Here is a 19,002-nt window from a genome sequence, read left to right on the forward strand (position 1 = left end):
AAAAGGCAACGCTTCAGGGGGAGCTCAACAAGGAAGAAGAGATCATCGCCAACAATACGGGGAAAATGATAAGAGAAAGAATGGTGAATGCTTCAATTGTGGCAAGAAGGGTCATTTTGCTCGAGATTGTAGATTCCCCAGAAGGCGAACTTTCGAAGGAAATGTGGCCGCTGCTAGAGATGAGAAGAAAGATGTCACATTCGAAGCAACCATTAATGAGGAAACATGGGATGCAGAAGCTGGACTATCTGTTGAAGCTGACATAGATGATCAAGCTCTTACAACAACTTTAAAGTCAAAAATAAACTACAAAGATGATTGGATCATCGATTCTGGGTGCTCAAATCATATGACCAATGATGAGATGAAGCTGCAAGAAATGAATGATTACAAAGGAAAGAGAGTCGTGTTGACAGCCGACAATTCAAGGTTATCTATTTCTCACATTGGAAAGACAATAATTCCAAATGAAGGCGGCTCTCATAAGCTCCAACTCGAGAAGGTGTATCTTGTCCCTGGCCTAAAGAAGAATTTACTGTCAGTACCACAATTGACAGCAGAAGGGAATTATGTGCTCTTTGGACCAGAAGATGTGTCCGTATTCAAGAGAGTGAAGGTGGTTGGCAATCCAATTATGCAAGGAAGAAGAATAGAGTCGGTTTATGTACTATCTGCTGAAACAGCATATGTGGATAAGACTCGAAAGAATGAGACGGCTGATCTTTGGCATGAACGTCTTGGGCATGTGGGCTACAACAAGTTAAAGGAGATGATGGTGAAACGCATAGTAAATGGGCTTCCTCAAATTGATATCAGAACAGATACAATATGTGCTGGATGTCAATTTGGAAAAGCTCACCAATTGCCATTCAAGGAGTCACAATATCAGTCCAAGACACCACTAGAGCTCATACACTCAGACGTCTTTGGCCCAGTGAAACAAACATCACTTGGAGGTATGAAGTATATGGTGACATTCATTGATGACTTCTCAAGGTATGTATGGGTTTACTTCATGAAGGAAAAGTCGGAGACTTTTCAGAAGTTTAAAGAGTTCAAGGAGAAGATAGAAAGTGAGCTCAATAATAAGATTAGGTGCTTACGCACAGATAATGGAGGAGAATATTTATCGACTGAGTTCAATATCTATCTTGAGAAGCACAAGATTAGAAGACAATTAACTTGTCCCAATACTCCACAACAGAATGGAGTCGCGGAACGCAAGAATCGTCACCTTGCCGAAACTTGTAGAAGTATGCTTCATGATAAGAATGTGCCAGGAAGATTTTGGGCTGAATGTATGAGAACGGCTTCATACGTGATTAACAGACTCCCACAAACAAAGTTGGGATATATTTCACCGTATGAAAGATTATGGAAGATCAAGCCAACCGTCAACCATCTCAAAGTTTTTGGATGTGTATGCTACGTCTTCGTACCAGATCATTTACGAAGCAAATTTGATAAGAAGGCAATTCAGTGCATTTTTGTCGGTTATGATGAATCAAGAAAAGGATGAAGATGTTGTGATCCAAATACTGGAAAGTGTCATACTTCAAGAAATGTGGTATTTGATGAAGCTTCTTCATGGTGGTCACCTCAAAAGATAGAGCTTCCAGAATCTCATGGATTAGAAGAAGGTCCAGAAGAAAAAGAAGAACCTAAAGAGCAGATATTGGATCCAATAAAAGAAGGAGAAGGGTCGTACTCTAAGGAAAAGAGTCCATGGAAAACTGGTGTGCATCAATCTGTATCCGAGGAGGTTCGTCCAAGCCAAATGGATGTCGAGGAGCATGTACAAGAATTACGGGGATCAACAAGACCGAGGCAACCTAATCCAAGGTATGCCAATGCTGCTCATGTGGATGAATCAATACCTATTGAGCCTTCTACTTATGAAGAAGCAGCACAAAGTCGAGAGTGGCAGAAAGCAATGGAAGAAGAAATTAATGCACTAAAAGAAAACCAGACATGGAGTTTAGTTCCAAAGCCAAAAGATGTAAAACCAACATCTTGTAAATGGGTTTATAAGGTGAAGACTCGATCAGATGGCTCCATTGAAATGTATAAAGCTCGACTTGTTGTTAGAGGTTTTTCTCAACAATATGGGCTGGATTATGAAGAAACGTTTAGTCCAGTGGCGAAGATCACAACAATTCGAGTTCTACTAGCTTTAGCCGCTAGCAAATCTTGGAAGCTGTGGCAGATGGATGTCAAGAACGCTTTCTTACATGGAGAACTTGACAAAGAAATTTATATGGAGCAACCAAGAGGCTTTGAGAACAAGTTCCATCCTGACCATGTCTGCAAATTAAAGAAAGCACTATACGACTTGAAGCAGGCTCCAAGAGCTTGGTACGGGAAAATTGGTGAGTTCTTGGTACAAAGTGGTTTCACAGTTGCTCATTCAGATTCTAGTTTATTTGTGAAACAAGATCAAGGAAAACTAGCCATAGTGCTAGTATATGTGGATGACTTAATCATCACGGGAGATCACTATGAGGAGATCTAAAGAACAAGAGAGAATCTGTCTATCAGATTTCATATGAAGGAGCTTGGAGAACTCAAAAATTTTCTTGGACACGAAATAGAGCAGAAAAGAGAAGGATTATTTCTGAGACAACAGAAATATGCGCGAGATCTTTTACAAAAGTACGGAATGCTTAATTGCAAACCTATCTCAACCCCAATGGATCCGAATACAAAACTACGAGCAGATGAAGAAAAAAGTCTTCAAGATGTTACCATGTATCGAAAGATGGTCGGAAGTCTTATTTATCTCACACTAAGCCGGCCAGACATATCTTATGCAGTTGGAGTGGTTAGTCGATACATGAGCAATCCGAAGAAGCCTCACCTTGATGTTGTACGACGCATCTTAAGGTATGTTAAAGGCACTATCAACTTTGGTATTTTATACAAGAAAACAAAAGAATGTCACGTGACTGGATATTGTGACGCCGATTACGCTGGAGACTATGATACACGACGGTCAACAACTGGATACATGTTTAGTCTTGGATCGGGAGTAATATCATGGTGCAGCAAGAGACAACCAACTGTATCCTTATCAAGCACTGAAGCAGAATATCGATCGGCATCATCAGCAACACAAGAAATTACATGGTTGAAACAACTAATGGAAGATCTTCATCAATCAACAGATTATCAAGTAAATCTTCTTTGCGATAACCTATCAGCTATACGACTAGCAGAAAATCCAGTCTTTCATGCAAGAACAAAACATATAAGAGTGCACTATCACTATGTTCGTGAGAAGGTCCTTAAAGAAAAAATCAAGATGGTGCCAACAAAGACAGATGAACAGGTTGCAGATATATTCACCAAGAGCCTAAGTAAATCAAAGTTTGAAAAATTCAGAGAAGCACTTGGAATGATCTGCAAGACATCGTTGGAAGAAAATTTGCATTGAGGGGGAGTGTTAAAATACAATGCAAATTTAGAATAATATGGAATTAGTAAATGTATATGGGTAAAATATCTAGATATTAATATGTATAAGAAAATATCTAGATATTAGAATATGAGAGAAAAATCTAGAAATTGAAATGTAAAAGAAAAATCTAGATATTTGTAGGTTGTAGAAATATCTAGATATTTATATATCCATGGAAATATTTAGGTTCTAGAATGTTCCACGGAGTAGTATAAATATGGGAGGAGATTTCATTTGTGTTGTGTGAAGTTGTGAGAGTGAAATAAGAAGTGAGTTGTGAAGAAGAGAAGAAGAGTGTGAGTTAGAGAAAGTAGAGAAGAGAAAGCTTGTAAGTAATATTGTAATTGTAATTTAATATAAGTGTTTTTATTAAGTTTCCCGATCAAGCCTTAGTTTGTGTTTAAGTTCTTAGTGCACTTTTGTTGTTCTTATTATATGGTCGGCTCTGCCGCCTAAGTAATACATGGTCGGTTATACCGCCTAAAGATATATGGTCGACACTGTCGCCTAAGTACATTGTGCACTAAGGATTTATAAAATTAAAGGCTAACCAACGTCAAAGTGTTGGTGTAGTGAGTCTAGTATAGTCTAGGTCCTCTATAGTCTAGGTCCTCTATAGTGGGTGTGTTGGGCTCGTCGAAGCTTCCAACATTCAATTGGCTTAAAGAAAATCATGTCATCTCTAAGAATCGAACCCATGACGTCTCCCTATCCCATGCATGACACAAAGTACATGGGGAGAACCGTTGTGTTGACAATACTTAATTTGAAATAATATTTACGTTTTGATTCATGTAAATGTGTTGAGAAAAGGGAAAACGTTTGACAATACTTATTGGAGCCAAAATAATGAAGATTGCGAGTTAAATAAGTGTTTTACTCTTAAATATCTATTCATAATATTACACTAATAACTCAAACGTTTGAGGGCCACAACCGAGGGATGACAGAAAATGAAAAGAGATCTGTCCAGTTGAAAGAAAAGACAGAAAACATAATTACGGTAAAATCTTTCATTTTTATTTCCTTTATTTTCTTAAGAAAACTTAACATTATTATTTTTTAAATCATTTTACTTCTTTTTCTTTCTTTTCAAAATACGACTTTAAAACAACTGTTGGCTTCCAAAACTGTTCAGAGAATCCAGAAATGTTTTGGAAGTGGCTAAGAGATGTGGTATAAAATGGAATGGTAGTTCATTGGAGATGGATTAAGGTGGAACAGCATCGATGCTGTATTGTAGCCTTGTAGGCGTGTTTTTTGTTTGTTAGGTGTCATTTGTTTGGTTAGTGGGATGTATGTTGTTTTGTTAAAAGATAGGGCTTTTGCCTATCTTTTGGTATTGATATACGGAGTATTTTTTACCATTGAAAAAAAAGAGGCAAACTTCCAAAACTGTTCATAGTTGTACGTGTACATAACTCAGTTGCAACTAACAGGAGTACATGATACCTAATTACTTTTTGTTATTGGAAATTAATTACTGATGGGTGTATTGCATATCAAAGGTGTGTGTAGGACTTCATAAAGCGAGATTTAAAGTGGGATAGAAGATAAAATCATAAGAAAGTTTCTTGATTACATGTTTGACATTTATTGACGGATTCCCTACCATTAAATGGAAAATCATTTAATTCATTTAATATCAAAATAATAATTAATAATTAATTAAAGTAATATGAATGTGATCAAAGATATAAAACATATCATAATTCATAATCACAAAGGACTAATGGAGTACATTGAATACATTGTTTTAAACCTGTGATACGCAAATCATTTTAGTTACAAATACAATTTAAAAACGGGTATAATTAGTCCACTTCACTTTTTTTATAAATCCACCACAAACAATCAATAACTAGTTAACTATACAACTAATTAATTAACATTAACATTAACATTAACATTAATTAACATTAACATTAACATTAACACTCTACATACTAAAAACCACGAGGTTTTCAGTAGTTCCCTCAAACAAAAAACGATAAGTAGCCCTTTTCACATTGGGATTTTGCATTTTACCCCCTCAATTAGAATCAGCTTACAAAAATTACACCAAACTTCAGGGGGTTAAACCGTCAATTCTCTCAATTAAAATAAAAAACTCCACCCAACCAATTCGACAGCCCGTATCTTCCTCCTCGCTCCGAGTTAAATTTCACCGACCACATCGTTAAACCCGAAATATTTTTATGAACAAAACGAAACTAATTACGTTCGAAACGGACACTTTTTCAAAAACGCTAAACACAACGACAGCCCGTATCTTCCCGCTCGCCGCGAGTTAAATTTTTCCGACAACGCCGTCAGACTCGAAATAATTTTACGAACAAAACAATACTACCTACATTCGAAACGGACACTTTTTAAAAAACGCTAAACACAACGACATCCCGTATCTTCCTGCTCGCCGCGAGTTATATTTTGTCGCCAGCACCGTTAAGCTCGAAATAATTTTATCAATAAAACGAAACTAACTACGTTCGAACCGGACATATTTTAAAAAACACTAAATACGACGACACCAACAACGACGCATAACACATGGGCCGTTTTCCCTTCGGTAAATAAAACTGCGTTAAATATGAATACGCCGGCCGAAATTCCCCGCCGCATCGTGCGGGCCGGTCCGCACTAGTTAATGAATATTTGTTGTGGATTTATCCTAAAGTGGGTGAAAGATATCATCCTTTAAAAATCCAAGCGAACCAAGAAACTGCACAAACCATAACCATATGACACTTCTTATACTAATGAGTTTAATAGACTTAAACTCAATTCAACCCCAAAAGTTAACTCAAGGGGATGATAAACCCAAGCTATTATAAGTTACTTAATTTTTACTACCACGGTCGATGTGGGATACAAAACTACCCAACACACCCCCTCACATCGAGACGTGCACACATGGGCTCCCAACATCACACATTTGGTTCGTTTGACTCTGATACCATAATGAGTTTAACAGACTTATTCAACCCCAAAAATTAACTTAAGGGGATGAGGAACACAAACTATTATAAACTACTTAATTTTTACTATCACGGTCGATGTGGGATACAACACTACTCAACATATACTTCATAGTTTATACACTCACATGAGTTTATATTATTATTAGTCGATATCATATTCTGTCGACTTCTAACTATATTATTCTACATAGTTACATAACTGTTGAAAACAATAAAAAAAAATTACTGCTTAGAGTGCTTTCAACGGTTAGACCCTGAGTCCCGCCCAGGTCGCCGCCTAGGAGGGCGCTGATGGCAGCGACCCGTCTAGGGGTCCGTCCAGCCATCCGCCCTCCATTTCGTCTGTGTCTTTGTCTTGCTGTGAAATGTTTTGTGGATGTAGGTAACGGGCAAAAATATACCCGTTGTAAATTCCAACGGCTATTTTTGATTTTATTTATTTATTATTTCTTAATATATACATCCATATTTCATTCATTTTATTCTAACACCTCTCATTCATCCATCTTTTTATCATTCATTCATTTGATCACTTTTTTCATATCCAAATACATTCTCATTTTATCATCTTTTTTACTTCCAAACACATCAATATGAATCGCAATACCTCAAATTCGAATCCCGACATAATCAGACAATAAATTCAAACAATCTACATGAAGCGGGACCTTCACACATTAACGATGACAAAAATGGAGATGAAAAAAATCAAAACGAAGAACAAGAACATCAAGACGAAGAATAGTTTTTATAATTTTAAAATTTAATATAATTTTATATTTTAGTGTATTTTTTTTTAATTTAATGTACTTTAAATTTTATTGTAGTTTAATTTAAATTTAATGAAAATAAAAAATTTAAAGTTTAATTAAAATATCGAGGAAGTATGTCGATGGTTATGACTATTTAGTCATGGGAAGCAAATATTGAGAAAGGAATTCTGTCACACAGTCTTACCATCAAACTTTTTGTGTTTCACATCTTTGGTAAACTAGTGTACATTTTAAAGTACCTATGAATATAAGATAACAATTTTAATACGCATAAACACGTCAATAATTGACCACAATGGCGTGTCATTTACCTATGGCGTATTCATTTTTGTACATCGTTATCGTTCTGTGCTCCTTAATTATCTATCCATTGATTTAATTATCTATCCATTGATTCAAACATAAATAGATAGATCCGTATAAGCAAACCCCACTAGACTTTTAATTGGCGTGATTATTCGTACATTATTTTTTAGATGTACACTATCAAATACGTTTTAAAATACTGTACTATGCAATACTTTAATGCACATTTAATAAAGAGATACCCTACTTAGACCGATTCTAACAGCAAGTCAGATGGCTCCGTCAGATTAGCTGGACACCAACTGACGGAAAGTAACAAAGTTAACGGAGGTGTAAGTCCAAAGCGTCAGTTGGACTTGTGACGCAAAAACAAAAACTCATCATTTTTACTTCCACCCAATCAGTGATTTTCCAAATTTAATTACTATATTTTTATTATTATTAATTTATTTTTTCTCTCTCAATTTTCAATCAGATTTAACCACATCACCCTATCTAATATTTGACCAAAAAAACTGACACAACAGTTAAAAAATGTCAGTGACATATCACATGCAATTTTTATTTTTTAGCAAAAAAAAATACACAACTGTCTGTGATATCACGTTAGAAATGGTCTTATGAGGGGTTGCAGTTGTGGTTGAGTGGTAGTGGCCTGCCTCTAATACACTTGAGGTCAGGAGTTCGACTCCACCCGGCTACAACAATTACTTAAATGTAAATGCAACTCTATCCTGCCCGTCCGGAATCACCCGGGGCACCCCTAAGTGGGGTAAAGGAATGGGGGGTTTTACTTGGCCGTGCCCTTGGATCGGTTTCAAGGTTTCCTCCCGGACAGCGATGGGGGCGGGGTTATTATCGCTGCATCGGCATAGTCGAAACGGGAGATGATCGCAACGGGTGGTTTAGTCCCCCTCGGGTGATCCCAATTTCGCTGTCCTAAAAAAAAAAGAAATGGTCTTATGATTTACAGAACATTTTTTGGAAGTTTCTGTGTGTGCTTTATGGCTTTTCAACTCTCCAAAAACCAAACTCCAATAAATACCAACAACACAACAAATTATACAATAATGAGTACATACGGCCCCCATGTGTTTCAGATTCGATCACAAACAATACTAGGCACGCATCTCTATGCAAATAACCCATTAAGAAAAGGTTCCTTGCACTTTTCATCATTGTTCTTTTTCATTTTATACCACTGCAAATTCTTCCATCTTGTTGCTTTGGTTGTTGCACACTTGATGCACCCATTCAAAGATGTGGGAAAATCTTCCTTCTGATTTGTTAGCCAACATCTTCTCCTACCTCCCTCCACACTCTTTAGCACGTGCCATGACCACGTGTCACCACTGGTACAACTGCAGGAGGTCGATAAGGCCACGCTGCAACCACCGTCACGAGCCATGGTTCGTTGCATTACCTACTCGAAATGTTAACATTTGTTTCGTTCATAACCCGATTGAGAAAACATGGCATCTGCTTAATTTGGCACGTGTTCCTAGCATGACTAGACCGGTTTCAACGATCGGAGGACATGGGTTGATAGTGTTAAAGTCGATTGGTGGGCTACCTATTCGGTTATCGATTTGTAATCCGTTTACTGGTGAATTCCGCCACCTTCCGAATTTGAAAAAACCGAGGACTAATCCCGCAGTAGGAGTCATAGAGCGTTTTAGTGATAATAACCGGTTTAACGTGTATGTGGCGGGTGGGATGTGTGAGGCGGCAAGTGGAGGTGCCACGTCATACGAACCGACAATAGAAATGTTCGATTCTAGAAGTAATGAGTGGACGATTGTGGGGTCCATGCCGTTAGAGTTTGCCGTGCGGCTTACGGTATGGACCCCAAATGAGAGTGTTTACTCAAACGGGGTACTATATTGGATGACCTCAGCCCGTGCGTATAGCATAATGGGATTTGAAATGAATACAAATAAATGGAAGGAACTCAGTGTACCAACAGGCGACACGCTCGAGTTTGCTGCCCTAGTCCCACGCGACAGGAAACTGACTGTCGTCGGTGGGACCCATGGCGGGAACGTGTCGGTTTGGGAGTTGAGAGAGAGCGATGAATGGAATCTGATTGAGAAAATGCCGGTTGGCTTAAGTGAAAATTTTGTTGGTGGTAGTACAAAGTGTGTGGGAATTGAAGGCGGAGTGTGTTTATACAAGGAAATCGGTTCGGGAATGATCGTGTGGGGGAGAAATCAAGATCGTACGAATAAATGGGAATGGAGTTCGATCGAAGGTTGTAATTGGTTAAATGGAAAAACATTAAAAAATTACCCGATTAGAGGACTCTTTCTTCACCCGAATCTTGCTTCTTCCCCATTTGTTTAGGTTTAGTCGCTTGTTTAGATCGCCATTTTGTAATTCTCCTCAAAATGAAACTGACAATTTACAAGATAACATGATCCTGCTGTCACATTTGATATAATATCCCCTAACCATTAACAAACACGCGTTAACAAACACGCGGTTGAATTTGACGATCAAGTCATATGATTATACGATAAAAAGATTTTACAAAAATCATAACTTAATTGAGAGTTGAAACACACACATGACCAAGTTGTATAACTGGCCAGAATCCAAGAACACGCACTTCTAGATAACCCAATGGAACTTAATAGTCACTAAAAACGAAATCTTATAACACGATATATGAAATATAAGTTCACTCTTTTGAAGATTTGAAACGACGACATTATAGGTACCTTCTTGCGAGGGCTCGGACCTTTGTATCAAAATGTGAAGACGTAACACGAGATCCTGGAAGGTAGAGCGGATTTAAAAGAATCTGCAGAGATTAAACGCAACAAAATCAAAACTGATCATTATAAACAGATAGCGTGGAAAAAGAAGCAGCTAAAATACCTATCTAAGAAAAGTTTGTCAATCAAACACCCATATGCACTTTGGGAGTGTAGTTATCACTCCATTATTTATTATTTAGACAAAATATCAAGAATGGTCCCTGTGGTTTGTATAAAAAATCATTCTTGGTCCCGGAACTTTTTTTGTCAAGGATGGTCCTTGTATTTTGCATTTAAATCACTAGTTGTCCCTGTATTTTGCATTTGGATCTCCGGTGGTCCCTGTGGTTTGCATTTATTCATCAAGGATGGTCCATGGGATATGCACTACAGGGACCATCGGTGATTCAAAATGCAAACCATAGGGACCATCAATGACGGAAAAAAAGTATAGGGACCACCAGTGATTTGTGATACAAACCACAGGAACCATCCGTGAAGTGCATATCCCATGGACCATCCTTGATGAAATAAAATATAATAAGGCGAATGAACGGGTTAAGGAAAACAAATTTAACAGCCAGATAGTCAAATTATCATATAGTACAAAACTTGCCTTTATATAAAGCTCATGGACTTCCTGGAAAAAGCTCTTGATTCCATCTTCATTTCGAGAATCATGAAGCAACATCAATCGTGTATGTAAAGCTTGAGTCAGGGTAAAACAAGGAAAGATGACGATAAAAATGTACAAAATGATACAATCTTCAAACGAAATGCCACCTTAATATATGAGACTTGCATATAACTAAGGGGTGTTACGCATTGCGATTTCAAGTGATTATCTGAATATCGTGTATTCAAGTAGCAGATGATTACTTTCTAGTGTTCAGGTAAAGTGAAACTAATTATAAGAATATTTAGGGTCAGAATCTCTATTAAAGGGTAGCTGCAACTACTTGATTATATTACTATCACAACTTCAAAAAGCAGAAGCACAAAAAACACTATCTCTTGCAGCCCGTTTTGTTGCAGTTGATTATTCCATATCACATAATCAATTTTAAACATAGTGCCAAACACACCCTACCACCCCGTCCCTAATACAAACTTTACTTATCATGACCATGATGTACGACCTAAATTACCCTAGCTTTTTGCTTGCGTGTAATGTAATTATGAGGTAACAAAGAAACAAAATTACAAAAGAAAGAAGGATATGCCCAGCTGTTACGTATACTGATACCACCAAATCATTGAATCTGTCGATTGATTTCAAAAACCTGGAAACAAAAATATTGACGGATTTACGTTGAGCTTTGTGAACTGCAGAAAAATACCATTATTCCCATATTACTAGTGTCAGTGAGAATGATTTTGAATCTTACATAGCACTTGTTGTCCATGCAAGATCTTGGACTATATCCAAAGCCGCATGGAGGATAAACTGATGCTGATGTGCAGCTTCTTCTTTCTAAAAGGTTAGTTCAAGATATGAGTTTCTACATACATGATAAAGGAGAATTTTAACAAAAAGATGACTACATTGTTTACTTTTGCACATACGATTGCTTTACATACTAGTAATCAGTATTATGACATGAATAAATAGGAAACAGGGAGCTGGAAATCACAATCTCGTCTAACTAATCTTAACAAGAAATATCAATAGTAATTCATTTGTTCTTATCAGTTTAATATTTGATATGTGAGCCATCGGTTCACTCGATATTAATCTTATTTTTCATGGGGAAAGGCCCACCACAATAGCTTGCAATTGGGCCATTGGGGTCTTTACGAGTCGCCTTAGTGTTGCACAATTGCTTTGGCTTGGCTTACCCCTATTTTTAATTAGAGCATTACTGCTATATGTGTTTTCTTTTTTGTCTTCTTTGTATGGGTTCATCTTCCTAGACGCACATAACTCTTACAGGTACGTATGCCCGCACTATTTCGTTTTAATGAGCTTTCCTGGCCGGAGGTCCTTTAGGAAGCAATCTCTTGACTCTCGAGTAGAGGGTGGGACGATCTTATCTAGTCGCGGGTTCTATACCCGCGGATGGAGTAGTGACTTCCCTCTAATCTAGGGTTCGAAGAATGATTGTCTACACTCCACCTCCCCCATACCCTACATTGTGGGATTGGGTATTATTGTTGTTGTTGTTGTTCTACTAAAGTGAGGAACTATGCTACCTACGTGTAATCACAATTGAAAGATGCTATTTTTCAAAGTATCAACACGGTAGATTAGGTTACAAACATAACAAAAACTAGTTACATGATTCAATGTATATCCACTTTAATGTTCAACTCTACAAGTGATGTTATCGGAAGAAATCATACCTTAGGAGCAGTACCAACTTCGGCCTCGTATATAGGAATGTCATTTTTGCTAATGATCATAAAGCAAGCTGTGCTAGTCATTTTATTCCACTGCACAATTACTACCCAACAAGACTATATAAATACCTACAACAAGCAAGGTTGAAAAAGACGCGAGACGGGGCCGAAACGGTAGCGACCTCAAAACGTCGCAACGGAAAAAAAGGGGTCGAGACGGGGTCGAGACGGGGTCGAAACGGATGTTGACTAATGTTGACTTTTATATATATATTTACACATATTTTAGAGCTAAAAAACCTTCGTTGACAAGTTTGTACCTATAATTGCTATTAGCGTTATAATACAAAATGGAATACTAAACTAAGTCAATTTTGATTGATTTGACCGACTTACGACCGATTTTAACAGAATTTCTAACTTTTGACCGGCATTGACCCAATTTTTCCAGCATTTGACCTGACTTTTGACCGTTGACCGGCTTATAAGAAAACGGGACGGGGTCGAAACGGTTTAGTCACCAAAACGGCGCAACGGCGTCGCAACGGACGCCGTTTACAACAGTGACAACAAGTATTCGAAGCAACCGTTATAAAATTCATTTGCAAATCATAAAAATTATTTTTAGAGATTTACCTAAATTATATCATGTCCAAAATTAACTGATTACCAAACCTTCAAATTCAACCTCGAGTGAACTAATTCTAAGATAACAACTCAATTGTGACTTTAAAATTTTTATTCAGAGACTTAGGTTAAAACATAATTACATTTTAATCACATAGAATTAGCAACTTTTTGTAGTTATTAGATAATGATCTCAATCACTACTAAGATGTAATTACGGAAACTTAACACGGAACAACATCAAAATCAGATCAATATCAAAAGCGTGCCCTAATACAGATGTGTAATTGCATATACATATATGTAAATATGCATAATTTGTTGACACTTTTATAAATAGAATGAGAGGAAGACGTACAGCGTAATCTGATCGGAGATCTTCGGGTGAGGAGTAGAGACTGGAGGCCCGAGCACGCGCAACCTTAGCTCCGATCAACCGTCGGGTCGAGTATAGTTTCTAAAGTTACACTTTAACCCCTATAACTTGAATCAATTGTGTTATGGTACCTCTACTAAGGCCTGTTTACTTTTTTTTCATTAAGACATGTTATCCATATGAATGGACATATGGATATGGATGTCAATATGAAATAATTCAATACTAATACAATGGTGTTTACTTTTTTGGTTTAATAAAGTATCTTAATAATGTAAATTACAAATTTACCCATGAACCAAAATAAAATCAATTATATTCACATATTAACAAATCAAACCACGGCTCAAAGATTGTTTCCATTAAAATCTATTATACCTAATATAAAATATACAAGTAAATAATACGTGTAAATAAAATATAAATCAACACAATTGCTTTACAGCTATTACACCTAACAAATATTATGAACCATTGTTTATATCTACATCTACATAAACGATGACTTACAAGTGGAATATAAATCTAACAATGGTTTTGCAAATAGAAGCCAAAGAAGCAACGTTAAAAATTAATCCAAACAATTGTTTATAGAATTGTTTATAGCAGAAGATGGGGTGCCATCGCTGGAGTAATAGAGGGGCAGCATGTCGTCACTGGAGTATCAGAAGGTTAGCAATAAACGGACCTGCATCGATGTTTGATTTGGGTTGCCGTTTGCCGGAGCATCGATGGTGATTTCGAGTTAAAGCTGGAGATCAATTTTTGGTGGAAACGGGGTGTCGGAGCATCAGATGAAGCAATTTGGGGGAAATTATTTGGTTTAGGTATTTTGTTGTTTTAAGAGATAACGTAAAGAAAAGAAAAATATAAGGGTACGGGATGGAATATGGAGGGCTGTATCTGGAGTACATAGGTTTTTGGGGTGAGCCACAAAGCCTTTTGTTAAGGTTTGATTAATTAATGAGTCCTAAGTAAACAAGAAAAAAAACTGACCAAATAATTCCATTAAGCAATTAATCTTATTAAGCTTCAAGTAAACAGGCCCTAATTGTGAGATCTAGATCGTTCACTCTTTGCAATTTCGACCCCTAGACTTATTAAAGAAAACACGATTTTCCAACAAACAGTAACAACTCGCCCTAAAAAAAACAACTGCAAAAATGTCTTTGCAAGCCACAGGGGGGTCTTTCGAATTTGTGAAAGGTCTGATTTCAATCATGTCCGATTTTTTGAGCTTGCGACCACAAAAGGATATGCAAGGTCGCAAGTGTCTCTTGCGAATGCAAAAAACCGGATATATAAGGTCACAAGTGATCTTAAGACTGATACACATGTCAAAAACGGCGATAAGTAGTTTATATAAAATAAATGAACTATTTATTTTGCGGTTTTCAATATGTTTAAACTATTTATTTAGGCGGTTTAGTGACATGCACAGAAAGACCAGAAAACAAACAAGCTATAACATTTTATTACTTGTATCTAATCAATAAAACATACAAGAAAAACTCCTGCATCCTAATTTGGATGATGTTTAGCTTTTAAACACCCAATTTATCACATTTTAGTGTGCCATATAAAAGATCATAAACATAGCCAATGAATCTCTACTTGAACGAAATCTTCCTTAAACCTTAACACTAGCAAACCCCCTGCTTAGGACAACTCTTGGCAAGAGGCAAATCTAAATTCTCTATAGTCCTAAACGTTCGCTTCACCATTTTGTCGACATACAGAGTTCCGTCTAAATGGTCACATTCGTGCTGCAAAATACGAGCTTGCCATCCACAAGCATCGACCTTCATAGGCTTACCATCTCGATCCAACCCCCTCACCTCTACTTCAAGGTACTTTTCCACCATTGCTCTATATCCATTAACACTGGAAAAAAACAATCAAATAATTAAATAAATACCAAATAATAACCATGACCATCTCCATTAAAGTTTTGAAACAATTAAGGTGTGCTTGGATGTACCTTAGAGAATCATAAGACTATTATTAACCCTGACTGTAATGTCAGATGCAAATTGTGCACTTTTTGGTGAAAACATGGGTTTTTGACTATGACTGTATTTGACATTCATTAACCTAAAAGGTCAAATTTTTGTGACAAATATTTATAAGGTGATATGGTAAAATTTGAATGGAAGTTGGATAGGAAAATAATAAATAAATAATAAAAATAAATATTTATTAAAACAAAAAAAAAATCATGATTAGTTGGAAAGTTGTGCCACCCTTCCGTCTTTGTGACTCACGCTTCCCCCTCACACTCCATTTAATTCGTTACCTTCCGTCAATGGGTGCCCAACCTGACTCACTGATCAATTTGACGCAGCAATAACAATAGTCTAATCGATTAATGATCAATAGTTGACTATAACAATGGATATAAAGGTCAACTTACAAGTTTCTTCCTTTGTGATTACTTCGACTCTTAATGACCAAACATGTAGTTAACTCAAATACAAACCTTATTATCAAACGAACATCCAAAAGACCCTCTTATATCAATATAAACTATGGTTATTCCTTAGTCTCACAAAGGGCAGGCTTTATTTCTCTATATACTAACAGCCACCTAATTTTGCGCCGTACTAGTTTTGCTTAATGCCGTTTAACAAGGTGTGTTCACACAGAACAAATCCATTTATTTTAAGGAGAATTTAATTACATACTCATTCAAATCTTCTAATTTCAATATATAATAATTGCAACCTTTTTTTCTCTATATACTAACAGCCACCTAATTTTGCGCCGTACTAGTTTTGCTTAATGCCGTTTAACAAGGTGTGTTCACACAGAACAAATCCATTTATTTTAAGGAGAATTTAATTACATACTCATTCAAATCTTCTAATTTCAATATATAATAATTGCAACCTTTTTTTGGTCGTTACAAGGGAGTGTAGTTTGGTCAACGGGAAATTATGTCAAATGGGCTATATTTAGAGGGTTAAAGATGTAATTATTCAAGGATAAAAGTTGTAAATGTTCAGTAACTTGAAAGGGTTAAACTGTAACTTTTGAATTTAATATAATAATCAATAAATAAAATCCACCAATTTTTTAAAGAGATTTATCTCTTTTTTAGAAGCGAGATACATTTCTCCATCATCACCGTTCAACTCGAAATAATTTTACGGACAAAACGCAATTAACTATATTCGAAACGGATAGCTAGAGCAACTTGTAAGTTCATGATTTTGTAAGAGAAGAAGACCTAAGTTCGAGTCCTCCTGCCCCTTTTTTCTTTCTTTTTGTTCGCAATTTTTTTTATCTCAATTCTTGCTCAACATTTTAGTTTCAAAAAAAGACGCTAAAATGTTCCACCGCAACCCGCGGGCCATTAGGTATATTTGTTTTTCTTGGGGAAAATTAAAGCAAACACGATATTATTTTTTTGAACATCAAAATTTATTAAGCTACCACCTCGCTACTGAGAAATTAGGAAGGGTGCAAATCAACATTACAATGACTTAATTAGTCAATCGTTCCAACTAACACAAACTTTGCCTCTACATCTGATTAAAAAATATGTACAATTTAACAAAGGGTCATTTAAAGTGGGTTGTACAAGACGGTACATTGACGATCGAGTTCTTCAACAAGGCTCGGTGGTTTTGATAGAAATAAAGAAGAGAAAGGATCAACAAATATGTTACTTCCGGAAATATCGTGTTTTCTATAAATATTTGTGTTCACAAATTTTCAAATGTACAACATTATATTTTATATATGTATGTAATAGGTAGTAAACATACGTATACAAACAACGTATATCCAAATGCAACCGTCGCAACGCGCGGTCCGAAACTCTTTCTAGTTAGATGCAATGAGGCAGAAACAACACCAGCATTGTTGTTACTAATAATTGGGCTTATTTGCTTTATGAGCTAATTAACTTAATTAAGCTGAAACTAATAAGCTCATAAGCCACTAAATATACATAGGACTCATAATTCATACAGCACCTAAAAATTCATAGTAAGAAATAAAATGCGGAAAGCTAAATCCTAAAGTGACTCCAGAAGGTCAGCAAACTCACCTTAAACAACCTTCGAAAAACAACGCCGATTTGTTGCCCTTCTTTCTAAGTTTTGGGTTCAAAATAACCTGCATTTTCAAAAAACGGATACCAAAACTTCAACAAATCATAAATAAAAAACTTGAGTGCTGATAAAGTTGTAGAAGGAGATACCAAGAGATCAAATGGGCGTCTGTCTTGCGCCTTATTCTCCTCCTCCGGTGCTTGTGCTATATATTCTTTTAAATCCTCCAACACAATTATCTGATCATAATATAAACCAAATATAAAACAATAAAAAATCTAAAGTTCACGAAAATGTATTTTATGCTCAAACATTCATAGTGTGTATCGAACTATTCGGGCCTCCTTGTGTGTAGTGAATTGTATTTAACTTTTGGTACTTTGACGTACGTGTCAGCTGTATGACGTGACGCGCCATCATTACAAGTTGACATGTCACCGAAATACATACAATAACTATAAATTTAAAGTTCATAGCAACAAAATTTAATCGCCAATTACTGTGTTTCAAACTATCATTAATCAGATGATATATAATTACATTTCCTTAGAGCCAAATAATACAGCTCAAACGTCTAGAAGTACTATATAATCAATCAATAATTAATTAAAATCACGATGTTAAAAAATGTAAATTGAAAAAGAAAAAAAAAAACTGACTTTTAAAGTAATACCAATTTGTGGAGCAGCAAGACCAACCCCGGGTCGTCTCCTCATGACCTGCACCATATCATCAATAATCTTCTGAATACGATCCGACCCGATTTCTCCAGGCAACACTTCTCGAGCAGGTTCATGAAGAACCGGGTCACCCGCTTGAACGATACATGGTAAATCTATAACTTTCTTTTTATTTCCCAACCCGGAAAACCAACCCGTTTTCTGATTTCGAGCAGTCGTAGGAGAACTGAAACATCTAACGGCCGGATTAAATAGCGGTAAAATATGGTTTAAGATGGGTTTATTATACGATCGTAAAATTAGGGATTTCGCCGGAAATTGTCGCGACAACTGTCGTAATATTACATCCATCACCGCTGATTGATTTAGCAGTTCAGGTCGAGAATTGCAGTCACGGGTTTAGGTACGTGGGCCATTGTTTGGATCTAAATATGGATCTTTGGTGAAGCACATGGGCTATTGTTATTGGATTTGATAAGCACAAAGGTTTCTTTCTTAACTTTTTAATGGGCAATAACATTTATTTAAGACAAAATTGATAAAATCGTCCCTGTGTTTACGCACCTTTGTTCAATTCATCCCTGTGTTTATAAAACTGCATAATACATCCTTAAATACCAAAATAAGTCCCAAATCAGTCCCTGC

At 36.4% G+C, this 19,002-nt stretch overlaps 3 protein-coding genes and 1 non-coding gene across 4 annotated transcripts; 2 read left to right on the plus strand and 2 right to left on the minus strand.

Annotated features, from left to right (window-relative positions):
- The first annotated feature begins 8,612 nt into the window (after positions 1 to 8,612).
- LOC139865890 (F-box only protein 6-like) lies at positions 8,613 to 9,924 on the plus strand. Its single transcript, XM_071853991.1, has one exon. It carries the CDS (start codon positions 8,778 to 8,780, stop codon positions 9,858 to 9,860), a length of 1,083 nt encoding a protein of 360 aa, XP_071710092.1. The 5' UTR covers positions 8,613 to 8,777; the 3' UTR covers positions 9,861 to 9,924.
- Positions 9,925 to 10,004: 80 nt separating this feature from the next.
- LOC139865891 (uncharacterized) lies at positions 10,005 to 13,735 on the minus strand. Its single transcript, XM_071853992.1, has 6 exons — positions 13,602 to 13,735; positions 12,620 to 12,720; positions 11,665 to 11,750; positions 11,498 to 11,559; positions 10,893 to 10,978; positions 10,005 to 10,320 (listed from the first exon to the last, which is right to left on the minus strand). The coding sequence occupies exons 2-6, from the start codon at positions 12,698 to 12,700 to the stop codon at positions 10,228 to 10,230; spliced, it is 408 nt and encodes a 135-aa protein (XP_071710093.1). The 5' UTR covers positions 12,701 to 12,720; positions 13,602 to 13,735; the 3' UTR covers positions 10,005 to 10,227.
- LOC139869637 (U2 spliceosomal RNA) lies at positions 11,924 to 12,120 on the plus strand. Its single transcript, XR_011766234.1, has one exon. It is a non-coding gene; the product is annotated as a U2 spliceosomal RNA (small nuclear RNA).
- Positions 13,736 to 15,110: 1,375 nt separating the features above from the next.
- On the minus strand, positions 15,111 to 18,731 carry LOC139867134 (peptide deformylase 1A, chloroplastic-like). The gene is made up of 4 exons (XM_071855466.1): positions 18,337 to 18,731; positions 17,827 to 17,916; positions 17,674 to 17,741; positions 15,111 to 15,503 (listed from the first exon to the last, which is right to left on the minus strand). Exons 1-4 carry the CDS (start codon positions 18,706 to 18,708, stop codon positions 15,263 to 15,265), a joined length of 771 nt encoding a protein of 256 aa, XP_071711567.1. The 5' UTR covers positions 18,709 to 18,731; the 3' UTR covers positions 15,111 to 15,262.
- Positions 18,732 to 19,002: the final 271 nt, after the last annotated feature.

This window comes from Rutidosis leptorrhynchoides, chromosome 9 (assembly GCF_046630445.1).
Source record: "Rutidosis leptorrhynchoides isolate AG116_Rl617_1_P2 chromosome 9, CSIRO_AGI_Rlap_v1, whole genome shotgun sequence".
NCBI classification, from domain to species: Eukaryota; Viridiplantae; Streptophyta; class Magnoliopsida; order Asterales; family Asteraceae; genus Rutidosis; species Rutidosis leptorrhynchoides.

Coding starts and splice junctions, on each gene's coding strand:
- LOC139867134 (XM_071855466.1), bottom strand. CDS start 18,708: ATGGATGTAATATTACGACAGTTGTCGCGACAATTTCCGGCGAAATCC. Junction 17,917..18,336: donor AAATTGGTATTACTTTAAAA/GTCAGTTTTTTT, acceptor TATTATGATCAG/ATAATTGTGTTGGAGGATTT. Junction 17,742..17,826: donor GACGCCCATTTGATCTCTTG/GTATCTCCTTCT, acceptor TTGAAAATGCAG/GTTATTTTGAACCCAAAACT.
- LOC139865891 (XM_071853992.1), bottom strand. CDS start 12,700: ATGACTAGCACAGCTTGCTTTATGATCATTAGCAAAAATGACATTCCT. Junction 11,560..11,664: donor GCATGGACAACAAGTGCTAT/GTAAGATTCAAA, acceptor TTTTGTTTCCAG/GTTTTTGAAATCAATCGACA. Junction 10,979..11,497: donor AGTATACGTAACAGCTGGGC/ATATCCTTCTTT, acceptor CTCAAGCTTTAC/ATACACGATTGATGTTGCTT.
- LOC139865890 (XM_071853991.1), top strand. CDS start 8,778: ATGTGGGAAAATCTTCCTTCTGATTTGTTAGCCAACATCTTCTCCTAC.